This window comes from Meleagris gallopavo, chromosome 8, assembly GCF_905368555.1.
Source record: "Meleagris gallopavo chromosome 8, MGAL_WU_HG_1.1, whole genome shotgun sequence".
Taxonomy (NCBI): Eukaryota; Metazoa; Chordata; class Aves; order Galliformes; family Phasianidae; genus Meleagris; species Meleagris gallopavo.
The window spans coordinates 16,215,473-16,233,233 of NC_139411.1; the positions used below are offsets into that span (position 1 = coordinate 16,215,473).

General features: G+C 42.5%; 1 protein-coding gene across 6 annotated transcripts in view; it reads left to right on the forward strand.

Annotated features, from left to right (window-relative positions):
- Positions 1-2,315: 2,315 nt before the first annotated feature.
- Positions 2,316-17,761, forward strand: part of GBF1 (golgi brefeldin A resistant guanine nucleotide exchange factor 1) — a 97,369-nt gene continuing 81,923 nt past the window's right edge. For all 6 annotated transcript variants that reach the window (XM_085229786.1, XM_085229787.1, XM_085229790.1 and 3 more), the window contains exons 1-3: positions 2,316-2,612; positions 7,184-7,289; positions 8,182-8,248. In XM_085229786.1, the coding sequence (XP_085085912.1) occupies positions 2,605-2,612; positions 7,184-7,289; positions 8,182-8,248 (181 nt within the window). In that variant the 5' untranslated portion in view covers positions 2,316-2,604. The remainder of the gene's footprint in view (positions 2,613-7,183; positions 7,290-8,181; positions 8,249-17,761) is intronic.

Below are 17,761 nucleotides of genomic sequence, written 5' to 3' on the forward strand. Positions count from 1 at the left end.
AGTGTGCTTGTCCAGCTGGCATTTGCCAAGTGCTGTGGGCTTCATGCCCAGGTGTATCACGTAGCTGTAGCCTCGCCAACAGGTGACAAAGATATGACTAACTGAGGTTAGGTTGCTCCTGCCAAAAGGCATGCTGCTTGTGGCCAAGCAGAGAACATGAAAAACACTGGGAGTTTCACGTCAATGGGAAGTGCTGCTAAGACATGGGCTATGTAGAACAGCCGGGAGGATGTTTCAGCTCAAGGAGGCTGCTCTGCAGCTTCAACACTGTGTTCTGTATGATTGCCAGAGAAGGGTTTGATTGTTCTTGAGTATCTAAGTTCAGCTCAGCTGCTCCAGCTGTAGGTCCTGGTCCGAGAGCAGATTGTACCAGATGCAGAACATCAGTTTCCATTTGGAGAGCCTTCAGCTGGCTGTGGGCTGGTCCCTACCTGAGCTTGCTCTGGAAAGGGGCAGCTGCTGGTAATGACTGCGATATTTGTTTTGGATGCTCATCTCTGAGGACAGTGTCTGCAAGCAGTTCCTAGCCATGGTGACTGCTTCTGCCTTCTGAGTCAAACCCCTTCCTGCCCAGACTGCAGGAATCTGAGGATTTGCACGTTTTGCTGTTCTGATCCTGAGTTTGACTGTCCTGTGCTGTGTGTAAGAACCAGTGTCTTGGGAATAAAGCATTGTGGGCCTTTCCCATCTCTTGATCCTTTGCCTGCACTCCCTCAGTGCAGGGGTGGTGCTGGACTACCCAAGGGCTGAATGACACAGTGTTTGGTGCGTGCGAGTGAACTTGCTGCTCCCAGACAGCGTGGGGCTGTGCTGTATTGTTTTCTCTCCAGACAATGCAGTACTGGATCATGAGTAAAAATGCAAAGCACACTGCAGTGTTTGCTCTTTATTAATGCACTAAGATGCATTTGGGTGAAGCAGAAGGCTCCTGGCTGGCTTGGTTTCAAGCTCCGTGACAAGCTTCCATAAACACTTTGCAGCTCTCTGGGCAGGGGCAGAAGGTACGGAGAGGCTGTAGCCCCTTCACTGGCAGGGGAGGTAGGCTTAGCTGGGAGAGGGTCTGGCCTGTGCCACAGACAGCCCCTTTGTTGAGAGGGGAGCTGGTGGGCAAGTGAGCGGTCCCTGGGAGCTTCCCAATGGCTGGTGGGCGCTACCAGGTGCTTCAGCTGCTGCTGCTGCGGGGCAGGAGGAAAGGAGAGTGCATTAGCAAAGAAACATCCTGCTCTGCCAGCCTTTGCTTGCTGCCCTGGTAGCTTTTGCAGTCTCTCTGCAGTGGGTATTTGACCACCTGTATTTTAGCTGAGGAACTTGAGCTAAAAGCTGCCAGCTGAGACAGTACCTCTGTTGCCAGAACACACAAATTCTTGTTCTGCTTCTGAGGAATGTATGTGGCCACTTACTGCAATTACAGCTTAACTTTCCAGCTCTGAACTCTGCCTATCATCAGGTAAATACCAGCTGGAGCAAATATCTGGACCTCTGATTGACAGCTGGGAGATAAGTGTGGTCTCAGCCTCAGATGCTCTGATTCTTGATCATGCAGTACTTGGGTAGCTTTTCCTGCAGGCCAAGAAGGATGGCGTGGCCGTCCCCAGGGCAACCCTGCCAACACAGGGCCATGCTCTCAGGAGGGAGGTGATGGTGTCAGGCTGCCTGTGAGGGTGGAGATAGGGCCCAGCTCACGGTTGGGTTGAGCTGGCCAGGGATGGTTCTTGTTGCACGTTTAGGTCTGAAGCGCTCCGCTCCTTCAGCCAAAGTGCAGCAGATGAAGCTGTAGGTCTGACAGGCAATGAGTATGGTTTGGCCCTTCTGCTCTCTTTCACCTTCAGTTTGTGCTTTCCTACATGTACAGCGTTAAGGTTTGGGGGTAGGCTGGCGAGTGCCCTGACCAGGCCAATATCCGGCACAGCAGCCTCCACGCTGACCTGCCAGCGCTATAAAACTATAAGCTATCTACAGGGGACCAGAAGGGAGGGGGGGGGGGGGGGGCGGGGCGGGGCGGGGCGGGAGGCGGAGGCCCGCACTGCCTCGAGCGCGACGCGGAGGGAGGCCCGGCCGGGCCCACAATGCCCTGCGCGGGCAGCCCCGCCTCCCGGCTTCCCGTCAACCGCCCTTGCTGCTCCCGCTAGGCTTAGCCACGCCCCTCGGCGGCAGGACTCCCTCACGATTGGCCAGCGGCGCTGCTAGTTCTACCTTCTCTGCCACCATTGGTTCTCTTTGGCTTGTCACTGGATATCCCGCCTCCTCCGGCTTCAACCTGTGATTCTATTGGGCAGCCCAACCAGCCGGCCGCCACGCCGCGTGGGGGTTGGCTCCGCGGTCTGTCCGTCGGCGCAGTAACCAGGCAGCGAGTTCGGGTGCGCCCGTTTCCACGTCAGTACGAGCGGAGCCGAGCCGGTTCCGTTTGCCTGCGGCCGGGAGGACTCCGCGCGCGGCCGCCTCGCCCGTCGCCGCCGGGAGGAAGGGGCGGGCGGGCGGACGGACGGACGGACGGACGGACGGACGGTGGCAGGGCCGGGCCGGGCCGGGCCGGGCTGAGCCCCCGCTCGCCCGACCGATGTGTGAAGCGGCCGCCGCTGCGGGGAGCAGGCGCCGCCATTTTGGATGCGGGGGTCAGTGCCGGGCGGCGAGCGCCTGTCGCGATAGCGTCGCGATGCGAGGGCCGGGCCGGGCGGGAGGCCGCGGCGGGGGGCGCGGGCGGAGCCAGGAACCCCCGAGGCGGGCGGGCGGGTCTCACCACCCGCGGCTGCGGGAGCGGCCCGGGAAGAGCCGCGGAACGGGCCCAAGCGCCCCGCTGCCGCGCTCCCGCGGCAGAGCCGCGGCCGCACCTCCCGGCGGCCGTGCTGAAGGGAGGGCCGCAACGGCGTGGCGTGCGAGCCCCGAGCTCACCGGCACCGCGCTTCGTGGCTTCGGGCGCAGGAAGCGGCCTAAGGGGAGCCCCTCCTTCGCGCTTCCTGGTCGGCTCCTCAGATTTGGCAGCCGAGCGGGAGGTTTCTTCTCCTGGCGTTATCGCAGCTAAAGGCGCAGGCCTGCAGAAGCCGGTGCTGCCTTTGTCAACTGTCGCCGCTGCCCTACTGCTGCTGGCCGTGTTTCAGGCCGCGCGTCTAAATGCCCAGACCTGCCTTTGCAGGAACACCTCCAGCTCTCCGACCTTCTCTGCCTGTGATGTTCGTTGCACAGCAGCTGTTGTAAAAAAAAAAAAACAAACAAAAACACATCAGGTTGAACTTCCTGGTGAGAGAATCATGTAACTGGCATGGGCACTTTGAAGGGAGGAAAAGGCTTTCCTGTCACCTGGCTCCTGGGTAGCTGAGCGAGCTTGCAGCTGGGTGAGAAGCACTTGTGATTTGCTGTTTGGGAAGTGCTGTGTATCCTGTTGTGGTAGCAGAATGTTGTGTCAGGACACGATGCAGAGGCTAGGTCAGAAGCTGTACTCCTGCGTTATCATAACCGGTGCAGATTTTGCTCAGCAGAAGCTTGTTATTAAGTACTACCTTTCTGTATGCATAGTACTGTTCCAACTCGTTACTGCTACGTACTGTAGTGATTTCACAGGATTTGAGTCAGTTAGCATAGCTGAAGGCTTAAGTTTGTGACAGGGAGAAGTGACATGATGGAGATCTGCCAGACTGTGTCACTTTTAATGCTAACTTGCTTGATTTCCAGAAGAGTTGCATTTCCCTGCAGGGGAAGAAGAGTTTCTTAGAAGTGTACCTGTGACTTACAGCAATAGAAAAAATTGGGGCAGAATGTTTCAGGGTTGAGCAGTGGAGCATGCAATGCACATGTGAGATAACATCAGCAGATATAAATCTTGTCACTGTTTTTATGTGAAAGTTTAACACCTGATACCATTTCAAGAGTCTCAGAATAGTGGTCATCACTGTTCATAGAGGGTTGCTGAAGTGACATACGTGTGAAGGTTAGACTTTGGTGTTCAATGGAATGCCTAGATGTCTGCCTTGTTCCACTCTTTGAGTTTCTACCCATCCTAGAGGGGGACTGTGAATGATGACAGCTTCCCCACTTCTCTGTGTGGGCTGGTCAGCTGTGTTGGTGTGGAGCTGCCTTAGTGAAGTTCTGAGCAGGAGCAAAATCAGAGGACGGGTCTGTAGATTTCAGCAGACATATGAATCCATTGTGAGAGGGAAATAGGTTTTGTGTTAATTCAATTCAAACATTAATTTCAATCTTAAAACTTCTTTTAGTATAGAATATCTATTCTAAGCTCTGAGAGCTGTTGTTGCTTGAATCCTGAAAGATGTCAGACAGCTTAAAAAGGATGTGCTTCAGGAAGAACAGAGTCTACAGAAGCAATTTCCATTCCTTGAATTAAACTTCTAAGCATGTGCTGAGTGGTTGATGTGTTCAGAAGATTGAGCTTACAAGATGCATCTCTCTGAAAGTAGTGCTCTGGCCTTTTTTTTCCCCTGCAACTGTTTTCTTGTTCATTCTCCAGCATGCAGCTGCAAAGATCCGTGGCATGAATGAGGACAGTTGCCTGTGGTTTGCTTTGGAACGTGTTTGTATATTGCTTGGTTAATGGAGAGCTTAAATATGAAGTAAAGTTTCTCCCACCTTTATCCAGTGTTTGTGGTGTGGTGTGCTGTATGTATAATAACCATTCTGTGCATTCTGATCAAGTCTTCTCAAATAGTTAGCAATGAAAGGATAACTTGGGATGAAAAAAAAAAAGTATTGCAGGATTGTAGTATGTTAGGAAGGTCATATCAAGCAACATGGTTTTTTTTCTTTTTATACCCTTGTTTGAAAGGATTAGCATGTTTAATTTCACAGTAAGTGTGAAGGAAAAGGTGTGTGCTGGAAACTTGTCTGTCCTTTTCATGTTTTGCTGACTGGAGGTAGCACCAGGTTTGTGGAAAGCTGAGCATTATAAACTTTGTACGTTCAGGGAGGACTGAGTTTAGCCAGCTTGTTGTTGTTTATCCTTTTAGGTTAAAGCTAGAAGAAGAGAAATATGGGTACTACAGGCAAATCCCCTAGTATGCAGAATAGCATTTAAGCTTTGGCATTGTTTTAAATGTGCAGAACTGCTGAGCACCTGTGTGTGTGTGCAAGGCATGTGATAAGTGTTTGGTATATCTTTACATGCTTTTCCAAATCAGGTTAGGGGAGCCTTTGCTTGTAGAAGTCATTGCTGAATGCTGGGTTGTCACTTCAGGCTTTACATGCTCAGCATTGTCTTGTAACAGTGATGGCACAGCAACTTGGCTTTTGGCAGATTTGCGTGTATGTTATATTTTGTCGAAGGTAATTTCATGGACTAGAATATTGATCTCTGAAATATCCTGTATAGTTGTATTGAAAAAGAAAATGTCATCGAGTGAGGAATTCACCAAGGGAGACAAAATCTCCCATTTTACACTAAAACAAAGATGACAAGCTGAAGTAAAAGAAAAATACTGCATAAAAGATGCGTGAAGGAAGGTAGCTGTCAAGGATGGGAACATCTCAAGCATTGGAGAGATCACAGGAAAATATCTGTGGTTGTGTTGGATGCAGGTGTGGAAGGAGGGTATAAACCACTGTTTTTCTGGGCACAGGCAAACTGTGTGGCACAAACAGTTGCTTGCTTTTCTGAATAATCTGGTAGCGCTGATCTGGACTGTTAGGACAGCTCCTGTGCTATGAAGTATTTTTGTCTTTGCCCCTAACTTACTGTGTAACACTTAGGAGTGCTGTTATTTTAAATAATGAAAGAAAGAAAGAAATGGTGTCGCTATAGGATTATTTGAAGGTAAAAAATGGAAACAACAAATCTGTTGCTCTCCCTTGATAAGGCATCTTTTTTACAATATTTTTCTTTCTTGTTTACAGAGTCCTCTAGCAAATTAGTCTGTTTCGCTCTGAGAAAATTTGTATATTTGAAGAGTTGTTGATAACTCAAACATGTTAATTAAAGGGAATTCATATCCAGTACACGTGCTCTGAAATTTTTGTTGTGGTGCTGCTGAAGCTTGGAGTAATTACAAAAATTCTGTACTTTTCTGCTTTGCTTTTTCTATGGCCAAAAATCTTTGTTGTCCTTTGTTTCCCCCACCCCAGTGGAGTCCTTTAAGTGTGCTTGTCTGATCTGGAAGTGCACCTCTCTAGTTTGAAGTGTTCATGTTGAAGTGATTCATGTTTCAGCTGCTTTCCTATGGACATCCTACTGGGATTTCAAACTGGATTCCTCATTTTCTTATCTTCTGAAAAAGTCTCATGATCAGATACAGTTCCACTGAATACTTCTTGTATTCTTGTACTTCAGACATGGTCTCATCTGACTCTGGTCTCTTTATAAGTCCTGTTTATTCTTTGTAAACAGTCATGTCTGTTCATTCCTCTTCATTCTTAATTGTTTATGCTTCTCTTTGTCTGGGCTGTAGAGTAGAGAGAACAACCCTGTTGTAAACTGCTCTTCCTTTTTCTCAGGTCCTTACAAACATTTCTCTTTTGCTCGTGTGCTTTTGCTTTTCAGGCTTTCTTTCCACATACACCAGATGTAAGACTTTCTCTGTAAGTCCTCAGTCTGTATGAGTGTGAATGTCTGCCTTTTGCTTTCTCACTTTTTTTCCCCATGTCCTATCCAGTTTTTTTTTCTCTTTACTTCGTGGGGTTTTACTCTTGCTTTTTGTCCTTGTTCTCTTTCTTGAGGCCTTTCTAATGAAGCAGGTGTGAAAATCAGTGCATTTTATACATGATGTTATTTTGTCAAAGTCCTGAAGAGTTTCCCTCTAGCTGTCTTATTTATGCCACTGATGCTTATGTAGCAGTACAAGATTAGTGTTGTGTTCTGTGCAGGTCTGCAGGACTTTGCATAAGTGCAGGAGTGAGTGTGGTGTTGCACTGTCATGGAAGTGCATCCCAGTACCCTTACACTGCCTTCCTCTGCACCTAAGTGTACCGGGAAAAAATGAGGGCTGGGCCTTGGTGAAGTTTTGCTGCTGTTCTAACTGCTGATCTGCTCTGATGTTCTTGAAAATGCATTCTGCGGAAAAGTGCTCTTCTTTTGTCGTCTTCTTGACAAAAACCACGCACGTCTTCATTTAGAAAACCAAGTTGTAGAACTATTCTGCATCTCTGGAGGCCTCCTGCTTGACTAGATCCATCTTGATGTTTTGTCTGAGGAGGGGAATGATTCAGAGAACTGGAGATTGATTTGAATTATCTTTATTTTCAGGATTGTCAAGATGGTGGATAAAAACATTTACATTGTACAAGGCGAAATCAATGCAGTGGTGGGAGCCATCAAGCGTAATGCCCGATGGAGCACTCACACACACCTGGTAAGTTGCCTTGGGTTGTTGCTACCCATTTGTGCTGTGGCAGCAACTGCTTGGTTTAGAGACATCCTTTTTTTTTTTCTTTTTTTTTTTTTTTAAATAGTTGCTTATAGTTTCATACCTGTTTTGTTAAAAGTCATGAATACAATGTTTCTAAGTCTAATAACGCTGTAGTCAGTTTTTGGCTTCCACAGTGAAGATGAGTGCCTGTGGTGTACTGGATCTGTGGTGCACTTCAGAATGCCAACTGATTAGCAGATGGCTGTCATCCAGCAAAGTGATTTCAGTTAGTCAGAGGGCAGGGTCCTTGTTCCTTCTAACAGCATTTCTTCGCTAGTGCTCACTGCCACCCAGTAGTAGGTGTGGCTGGGGATGTACACAGCTTGAAAAAACTTACTTTAATAACATAAAGATAAAATAAAGCTAAAGGATGCAGTTATTCATACTTTCTTCAGGTTTATTCATTCTTTCTTCAGGTTATTTTAATGGCACCAAATGTCATTGTATTTCTGTTCCCATTACAATCTGCATAGATTAACATTATAGCAAATCCAGATGAGCCATTTAAATATGGTATGAGATAGATCTGCTCTGAAATTTATTGAACAGTGGAGGACTAATCAGAAATACTTCAAAGGACAACAAACCCAAAGTGGATTTTGCTGTCTTGAATCTATTCTTTGACATTTGAGCTGTATAACATAAGATAGTGCTAGAAGGAAAACAAAAATACTTCTCTTGATCTTGATGGAGTAAATAGTCTGACAGTGTTAAGCTCAACCCATAATACTCTCCTGAGTACGAAGGTGAGGTCTTTACATACCCGTTATTAGGATGCATCTTCAGAAGTACGTTTGCTTCATTAATGGCTTTTTTTCATATGTATAACCTATAGGATGAAGAAAGGGATCCCTTGCTGCATAGCTTTAGTGTCTTAAAAGAAGTGCTGAATAATATAACAGGTAAGCTTATGCAGAAATCAGCAGGTATGTGTACTTGCTTCGGTATATGCAAATAAATTTTTTCTTTCAGTTTGTGTGCAGGTGTACTATTTTGTCTTATTTACTATCCAGATGTATCAAATAATGAGAAAAGGACAAATACCTACAAGCTTTTCTAGAGAAATAGTACCACTTGCTACTATCTGGACATATGGCATATATAAGTGTGTGTGTATTGTTTGTATTTATGTATATATTTGTGTGTCTATATGCATGTTTTTTTCTTTATACTGAAGCTTATAGAAATATAATAATATTATAATAGGAAATATAATAATAGGAAATCTGGCATATTATTATGTATAATCTTGTGTTTTGTTTACGCTTTCCAGTCTTTGAGCGACAAGAAAATCTGTTTGGCAAGGTGCCTCCTGTTGTCTGGTTTCTCCTTACAGTCTTTGATTTGTTGGGTTTCATCATTCATTACCAGTAGCAAGCGAAGAATAGAGAACACTTTCCATTTGGATCACTTGAATCTCAAAGTGAATGTCTTACTTTGGGACCAGTTGCACCAAAAAGTCCTGGGACTCTGTGCTGATTGCAGTAGTGGAGTATATGGCTGCGATGTTGGTTCTGACCAGGTCTTCACTTCCAGTTCATTTTTCCATTTCCACCTAGGTTTCCTCTGTTATTAGTTTCAGGAGCAGTTGTTTAACCTTGGTATATTGAGAGCTGGGAGGTGAGCTAATGCTGTACTGCTGGTTCTTTCCAGAGTTTCTTATTTGCAATATTTGGAAGTAAGCTTTATTTCTGATCCCATTATCACAGTGGGTGTTTAGAACTACATTCAGCCTAAGTTTGAGATGGGCTTTTTTCATTTCTGATTGTAGAGTATGCCTGTTCCTATGTCATTGCTGAGCCTGGAATCCCTTAAGAAGAATATTTACTAGAGCAGGAGTGCTGAGGACCCATACCAGCATTTAGGTCCTTATTCCTTCCTCTTCTGTGACTGCCTACAAGTGTAGAGGTTTTTTTCGTTTGTTTGTTTTTTCCTCCTCTTTTGCCTGAAGCATTTCCTTTGGCTATAGGCAAGACTCAGGTCATGACATCATAGACAACTCTTGCACAGTGTGTATTTCTGGATAGTATCTTTGTTGTTCAGGATGCTCCACCTTTCCACAGACTAAATGACGTGCTGGATTTATGTGTTTTGTAGGCTCAGTCATATTCTGTAGGATATGCATACAATCTCCGAAGTTGTCTTGGGAGGATGTTTTCCTGGCACTCATCTCTTCCTTCTGTGAGATAAAGTTCTCTTGAAGATGAGACTCTTGAAATTCCTTGCCCTGCAAATACGACTTCGTATCAAGAAGATGAGGTTGCTTGATTAAATGCAATATGAATAAATATCAGGGATTGGCTGTTTATGTGTAGAACCTGGATGCAATATGTTGTTGACTTGATGGGAGAAAATGCAAGCCAAATATCTGCTTGTGTTAGAGAAAGCAAAGTTTAATGTACTGAGAGACTTAGAGACTCTGAGTTCAGTCATCTCGTAAGTGAGGTTTACACTGAGCTAGTAGTTGCTTATATATGATAATGATCATAGCATGGTGGTTTGATTACATGGGATTCTTTTAAATAGGTGATTTCAGTTTCAGTGACTGCTATTTTCAGACTAGTGGCTTGAGATAGGACATCACTGGTGTGCTTTTTTTCTTCAGTTTCACACATGTGCTGTTTTCCAAGCAATACTTGGGTATAGAGCCTCCTGCCTCATCTTTCAGGCAGTGAAAAGTCCAAACTTAGTTTTTTCTTTCTTTTTTTTTTTTTCCTAGACCTTCCTTTCACGTCTCTTTCATTAGCTCATGGAAACGCATTGCTTTTATATTTAAATTTATTCAAGCTGTAATCTTTGACATTTGAGTTAGCTTTTAGTACAATTTTGCATTTATAGTAATATATATTATGTATTTTCTCAATCCCCCAAGAACCCATTTTAATCTGTTCCGGATGCAAATTTCAGGCTGCCTTGTCCCATCTCCCCTCTTGCTCTCGCCCCCCCTTCCCCTCCCCCATGGAGCATGTTTGATCAGGTGTGGCAGGAATATCCACTGTCAAGCTGCGCCCTTTATATTAGTCAATATTATCCTTCCTTCCCTCCCACTCCCTTCATTCTCCTCTGGGCTTTACCAGTTGATTTATAATTTTGGAATTCTCATCGGAGTCTGTAATACAGTTTGTTCATTATTTAACCAAAACCTGTTTAATGAGCAAAGAGAGGCAATGTAAATGTTAGGCATGTTGCAGTGGAGTACCTTTTGTTCTCCTCTGAGCTAGTGGGTATTAACTCTGTCATGACTGTGGTGCTGAAATACCCCGGTCAAGGGTATATAGATGCACTGTATACCTCCTGCAGCTAAAGATTCCCATTTCAAAGTGTTGTTCCACAAGAATAACTAAATTACGAATGTTTTATTTGATTAACCAAAACCACTAAGTCCTTGCCTGCAACCACCTAGTGGTATCCCATCCCACTGTAATATCTAAGTGGGCACTTGAAGGAAACATCTAGAGGTGTTCTTGAGGAGCACAAGCAATCTCATGGTTATGGTAAGAATAACTTCACTTCTGCCAGTCAGTGTATCTGGTGAAAGGCCTTGGATTTATGGGGAATAATGTTGCTTTTTAAAATTCTTACAGAGAAAGTTAATTTCTGTTGCAACTTGGTGTAGATTTATAAAAGAAAATGAGCATGTCTGTTCTGATCCGCTCTCATTTTCTGAATACTGTTTTTATATTTACATGCTGCATACATTTCATTATTTATAGCAGCTGCATGAAAAATAGAAAAATGGATGTACTCTCATCTTTAGTGTTGTATGCATGACTTCAAAATAAATTTAATAGTTGAATGGTTGTACTAGGATGAGCACGGTATAACCCTGTCTGTAATGGTATCTTATGTTTCCAGAGCTTAGTTAAACTATGGATCAGTGTCCTCAGTTCTGACTGTGTGCAAACAATGAGTATCAAGCTTTGTTCATGCTTGCAAAATCGGAATAAAACTAGGTTTAAAAGTTATTTTAAATTTAATGTAGGCCTTAGAACTGATAAAGTTTGGATCTAGGGTTTTTGCCATCACAACTTTAATTTCACTACTTTTTAAAGTATATTCAATAATCTAGAAGATATGTCTAGATCTTGAAGTCTTTTTGTGCTGTCAGTTTTGTTATGGTTTTATGTCAACAAAAGGAAGCTTCTTCTTGACAGCCAGTGCTAAGAAAGCATCTTCTCTTTCCTGAGTGTTTCAATGTTAGGAGATGAGCTCAGCAGAGAGAGGTTTTATAACCAATGATGTCCGGAAGTACAAATTCATCATAAGCCTCTTTTTTATGATCTGTTAAGGATCGAGTTTGCTTAAATCTTGCTGTGGCTGTTGAAGTCTTCAGACCATTCCAATATGATGTATCTGCTTTCACCTGCACATCTGTAGCGATTTGCCCTGATAGGAAGGATGAGTCAGTAAGCAGGATTGTCATGACTGAATTACTGCTTGCTGGTGTGTAGGATGGCTTTAGGACAGCAGATGACTGAATGCAACAGCCTTGTACAAGTCAGCAGTGGGAGAAGCAGGTGTTTGTGGAAAGTGTGTGCATCAAGAGTCTATTTAAATAAGGTTTAAACTAGGTAAACACACCTGTGAAGAGGTACTTGTGTATATTTTAGGGCCAAGAGTGCCAGACTGGAAGGTTTGAGTCCTTTTATCCTCTGGTGGTTCAGAGTTACTACATTTAAACAGAAGCTGCGAAGTAAGCTGTTAGAAGCACTCTGATTTCATGCACATTCATGACATTTTAAATGAATGCTTTATAGTGGGTTCAGAAGAATCTTTTCATGGCTTATTTCAGACAAGAAGCTGCTGCAAATCTCCATCTTTAGAGGGTTGGCTGGGGCATTAAGAGCTGGCTAAAGGTCAAATGACTGTAACCATAGGAGAACCTTTGCCCAGTGTACCGATTTAATATACTTGTTACTGTTGCCATCAGTTTTCTGGAATGTAGATTTGATTGCAAGCTCATTTTCTCATGTCTGATCACCGGAAATGGTTTCTAGAGAAAATCTGACATTCAGATGGAAAAAATACAGAAATTTTATCCCGATTTGGGATTAATGTCTGAATCTGTAAGATCTCATTTTAAAAGTAGTGTTCTCAGTGCAGTTGAATAGACTCCGAGACATGTATTGCAGTCTATTTAAGTGAAGAAATTTGGAAAAATTAATGTTTTTTAAAGAAGAATAGGAAATAAATGATATCATCATAGGGCTGTAATTCTTGTAGCTTTGAGTTGGCAGTTAAGAGCACTGCCATATTTTTGCAAAAAGTGACTGGACGTAGTAGCATATAGCAAATACTGATTGACTGTATCTGTGAAACTTCTCCATTTGTTTGCATTGAAGGATTGCAATGTTATCTGGAGCAGAAATTAAAAAAAAAAAAAAAAGCTTTAATGACAGTTTCGTAAGAAGATCTAGAAGACTATCTACACTCCTAGATTACTTCTGTTCCTGTGACTACTTTTTAAAAAGAAAAATTATCTTTATTTGTTTAGTATCAGGTACCTATTTGTTAACTTCGTACTTTGGAAGACCAAGCAACTCTGGCTAACGTTTTGCTTTTGTTGCATTTTTCACAATTTTTTTAAGAATCACAGAATATCCTGAGTTGCGAGAGCCCCACAAGGATCATTGAGTCCAATGGAAAGTGTGCAAGAATGGTTTTAAAAAAAAAAAAATAGATAAAGTAAGGTTTCTTGCATAACTTCAATTCAGTTGTAATTATTAATGGGTGGCAGTGCAATTTTAATCTATGTCATGTGATCTAACATGGTGTACAGAAGTGGTAATTTAGTTCTTTGAATATTTTTTCTCATCTTCCTTCTATAAAAAATAGGAAGATGACAGTGACACTCTTAATCTGATGCTTTGTTTGCAGACTGAATGCAGGCTACTTGATTCTTGTGTACTGTATTCAGACTTTGCAGTAAAAATTGTCATTCTAAAAGCAAGTTCCTAATCTTTGTGAAAGCAGGCATCCTTCCAAGTGCAGAGAAATGTAAACCAATGTAGTATTTTTGCTTTGAAGCTGCAGGTAGTTCCAGGTACCCTCTCTGAGAGTGGTGCATCTTCCTTCTAATCTCTTTGCAACATCAGATGCATCAAAGGGCTGTCTTGTGGCTAAGGTCTTTGAATTTCCCACAGATATTTCTATTGATATTTTTGGCATAGATTTTCCTAGTGTTACTGGTGTAGTCATAAACCAGTCTCTTTCTGAGTGATTGCTAATTCTGTTCTTTACCTTCTAAGACGGTTTTCCAAGAGTGATGCTAACATGCTCTAGGAATGGGCAGCTGCACTAGAAGACCTGTGAGATGGAAACTTCTCAAACCCAGAACTAACACCAACATTGTCTTTTCACTTAAGATTTAGTTTATTTTTGATATAAAGGAAGAAAGAGGAACAGTATGCTTGATGAAAAATAACTGTTTAATTAGTATTCTGAAGCTTATACATGCACTAGGGCAAGCATAGTAACCTTTTCCAAGGTTTTTCTGTTGTTATTTGTGGGGCAGCATTTGTGCAGAGTGTGTTTGGAGCCGTACTTTTTGTGTCATTGAGTTGTTCACTGAATCCTTCATCATCAGTTTGTGAGTGAGGTGGGACTCCTGGGAAGGGGAAGCTTTTAACAAAGAAGATAATTAAGACTGGATAGGGCAGAAAGGGCTTGATAGTTTATGTGGCAGCCTTAGTTTGAGAACTTCATAGCATCTTTTATTTTGTGTTTTGGAGTCCTAAGAAACTTGCAGGAAAAAAAAATCCAAACAAATGGAGCGGCTCTGGGAATATCTTCGGGGGGAGGAAGGGGAAAATGGGACAAACCCACAACTAAAAATGGTAAGATGGAATTCAGATAAGGTATTTCTGCATTCCTCTTCAAGCCAGGACATCCAGTCCCTTCTACTGTCCTGTACCACCATCTTGCAATATCAATTTACCCTCTTTTAGTACAGTTCTTTGTGTGTGATTTAATATGAGAGGTTGGACCTGGTCTACTATCTGTGCCCAGCTAATGAATGGCAGGTACAGGCAGGAGGTGGTGCTGTTGGAAGGAATTGTTTCCTGACCCCTAATCCTTAAGGACCCCAGGATTTAGATGGACAAGCGCTCCTGGCTGTTGCTTGGCAGAGTTCCCGCAGTGTGCTTGTTCTGTAACACCAGCCTTCTGTTACCTCTGAAGAGCTGCCACATGTGCACGGTGTGCAACTGACTCTCTCTTGTTCCACGCTTGTTGAGCAATTATTTTCCCACTTGTTGGGCACTCCATTATTTCCTTCAGTTACTGCTTCTGTGTGAAGTGGAGCCATAAAGGAAATGGCCTAATGTACATACATTAGTGGGCAATAAATTGCAGTTTGATTTGGTAGAAAGGCAGTGCCAGATGCTCTGTTGAAGTTAAGGTTCCTCTTAAGTCATTCATGGAGATTTTGTTCTGGGTGTTTTTGATGTGCTGTCTTTGTGGATTGTGCTATCTTTGTGGTCACTCGAGACCAGTTAAAAGTGGTTGTGGCCAATTAAGAGACAGTAGGCTACTTGCATGGTAGTAAAAGCCCTCTGGAAGCAGAAATATATGTGAAATTGTTGAATTCTAGTAGGACTTCATTAAATATATAGTTCTTCTCCTGATCTGGAACCTTTCCTTCTGTTTTCTTTCCCCTTTCTTCCCTAAACTGCCATCATCTGACCTGTTAAAAGAGTGGCTTGCAGGTTATTAGCTTCAGGGAATCAAAACTGGCGTCAGAAAGTGTAAGTGCATATTTATGTAGTTAGGTAATATGTGATTGGACTTCCAAGTCTTGATCATACACACACAGTGTACATACTAAAACATTCCTCGCGTCAGAAAGTTTGTAGCTTTAGAAGGTGGAAGCAGAGAGAAGTCATTAAGTATACAGAGGTTTTAAGCACTCAAAGGTTTTTCTTACTGACTACCTCAATTTCTCCTTCAAACAAACCATTGTTGGCTGACCCCTAATAAGGCATATAGCAAGATGTGAATTTGAAGAGGTTTGAGATTTGAAAGAATAAGACGTCAGGCAAAGTGTTCTGTTCTTGGGAATAGTGCAGAGATGTGTGATGTGGTGCTTTTCTCAGTAATTGTTGTGGAAGATAAAAGCCAGCAGAAGGGCCTGAATTGGAGGGATTCAGAGGCAAGTATGAAAACAAAGTATAAAAGGATAAAATTGGTTGTAAAATAGCAAATTAATGGATTAGAGGATGTTAACAGTAAAGTAGTGCAGTTTGAGGCTTACCTGTTTGTTGGTAAACTTGCTGATTTTCTTTCTAAGGTAAACATACCTTGTTTGTCTGCTCTCTGAGTGTTGTGCAGTAGATTCTTCCTGAAGGGTTTTTACATTCACAAAAAAAAGTTTTCACATTTAGACCTTCTCATTCTAAGTTGTGGAAACAACTGTTAACATCTCTAACTGCATCCAGTCCTTCAGTAACTAGTGTAATCTTTTAGATAACATAAATGACTTGCCTTACAGCATCTCTAAATGTTGCAAAGAACAGGAAGTTTATCATATATTGTCTATAAAGTAGTAACTTAAAGGTATGGTCTTAGGTCTTGTTACGTGATGGGTTCTGAGGTGAAGAGATTGCATGTCATGGATGAGTTTGAAATGTATTCATTCCAGTGTTCATAGAATCATAGAATGTCTTGAATTGGAAAGGACCTCAGAGGCAATCTAGCTCCACCCCTGGGCTGGGTTGCCAGCCACTCAGTCAGCTGTTGGTGTTGCCAGCACATGCTTTCTGGGGGAAATGCTTGGGAGTGAATTTCTTAATGCATTGAAGAGAGATATACTATGACTGATTTCCTATGTGTAAATAAAATGTCACAAAATTTTAGAATATAAATGCTCATGTGACTTGGAAATGCCACTGTAAGTATTAAAGCAACCCGCTCTTTCTTTAAACTCCTAATTAGATGTGCATGTTTCTTGGTTAGCTTAAGGGCATGGATGGACAGACTGCATCAGTTAAACTTCCTGAAAAGAATGCGCCTGAGCTTTTTGTATGAAGTTCTTTGTTTCTCACTACTTCTGTACACAAGCATGTTGTGGAAAGTGAGAGATGTATAGCTCTGTGAAAGCTGATGAACAGTACAACAGTGATTTAAAAAAACAAACAAACAAAAAAAAAACAATCAACAATCAGAATTGTGCAGAACTGCAAAAGGAAAGCATATTAGATGAGCATTTGGACATAAGTGCAATGGAACTGAAGTTGATAGTGATGTTGGCTTTTGCTATCCTGTTAAAATCTGTATTTTAGTAAGTTTCACTTAGATAAACTACTTCCATGACAGCTTATGCTAGTATATTTTGCACTGCACTCACAATTACACAACTGTAATGCTCAAGGGATGCACTTGATTAACGCCAGTTAGCAGAATAGGATAAATTGTTCAGTGTTGGTGGTACTTTGATGTGATCATCTGTCTGTATCCTATTATAAGCACTGCAGAAGTTCTAATTTCCAGTCCTCTCCTTGGCCTACTACCGTACTGTTTCAATATGGCTAGCAGTAAGTTATAAACAGAGCAGTCTTCTTCTGAATGTGCATGCCTTCTTTTCTCAGTGCAGGAGCGTGATTTCTTGCATGACTGTAAGTAGTTCTTGATGTGTGTGTTGTGGTATTGATATTTAAATGAGATGAGAGACATCAGAACAATGGTGCTAACTTTTAATTGGATTTAACTTAATTTGGGGGAAGTTTGTTGTTAAACTCCTGTTAGTTTTCAATAAATTATCATTTTTTCTTGATACAGTGAAGAAATCTGCCAAGTGGCTGTTGAATTAGCTTCCATTTACCTCTTTATTAACTGCTTAAGTAATTATGTGGCAAACTGTAAATATAAGAGGCATTGATGATGTAAATCAAGATGTGTTGTCATCTTGATTGTGATGTACTGAAAGAGAAAGAGTCTGTGAGCTCTGAGGATAACCAAGGGATGGGGCTTTATTCTGGAAATAAAAAGTTTGGCAGTGGTACAATATGATTGCTTATGTAAGCATCTTTAGTAACTGCACTTAGGAACTTGGATGTTCTTCAAAGCAAGATTAGTTTATAGTGGCCTGTAATGGCTCTGTAATAATTAAGATGGCTGTCACAGAAGCTTGGGAGGGGACATCATCAACTGGCTTTCACTTTAGTCTGAGGTTTTCCCATTGCTTAGAAATACTTTCTTTTGCTTTTTGTATATGACTCTTTGTTAAAACATTTGGATTTTTACAGACTGAAATGTGAATGTATTTAGTCAGCCTTAAGATCTAACAAGCTCTATACTTTTTACATCTGTGGTTCTCCTCTCTTAGATGCGTTGTGCCTCAGTCTGACACTGATACATGCAATTGGGAGAATGAGCTGGGAATATTCACCATGGCGGCCTTCGTGATGAACACAAAGGTG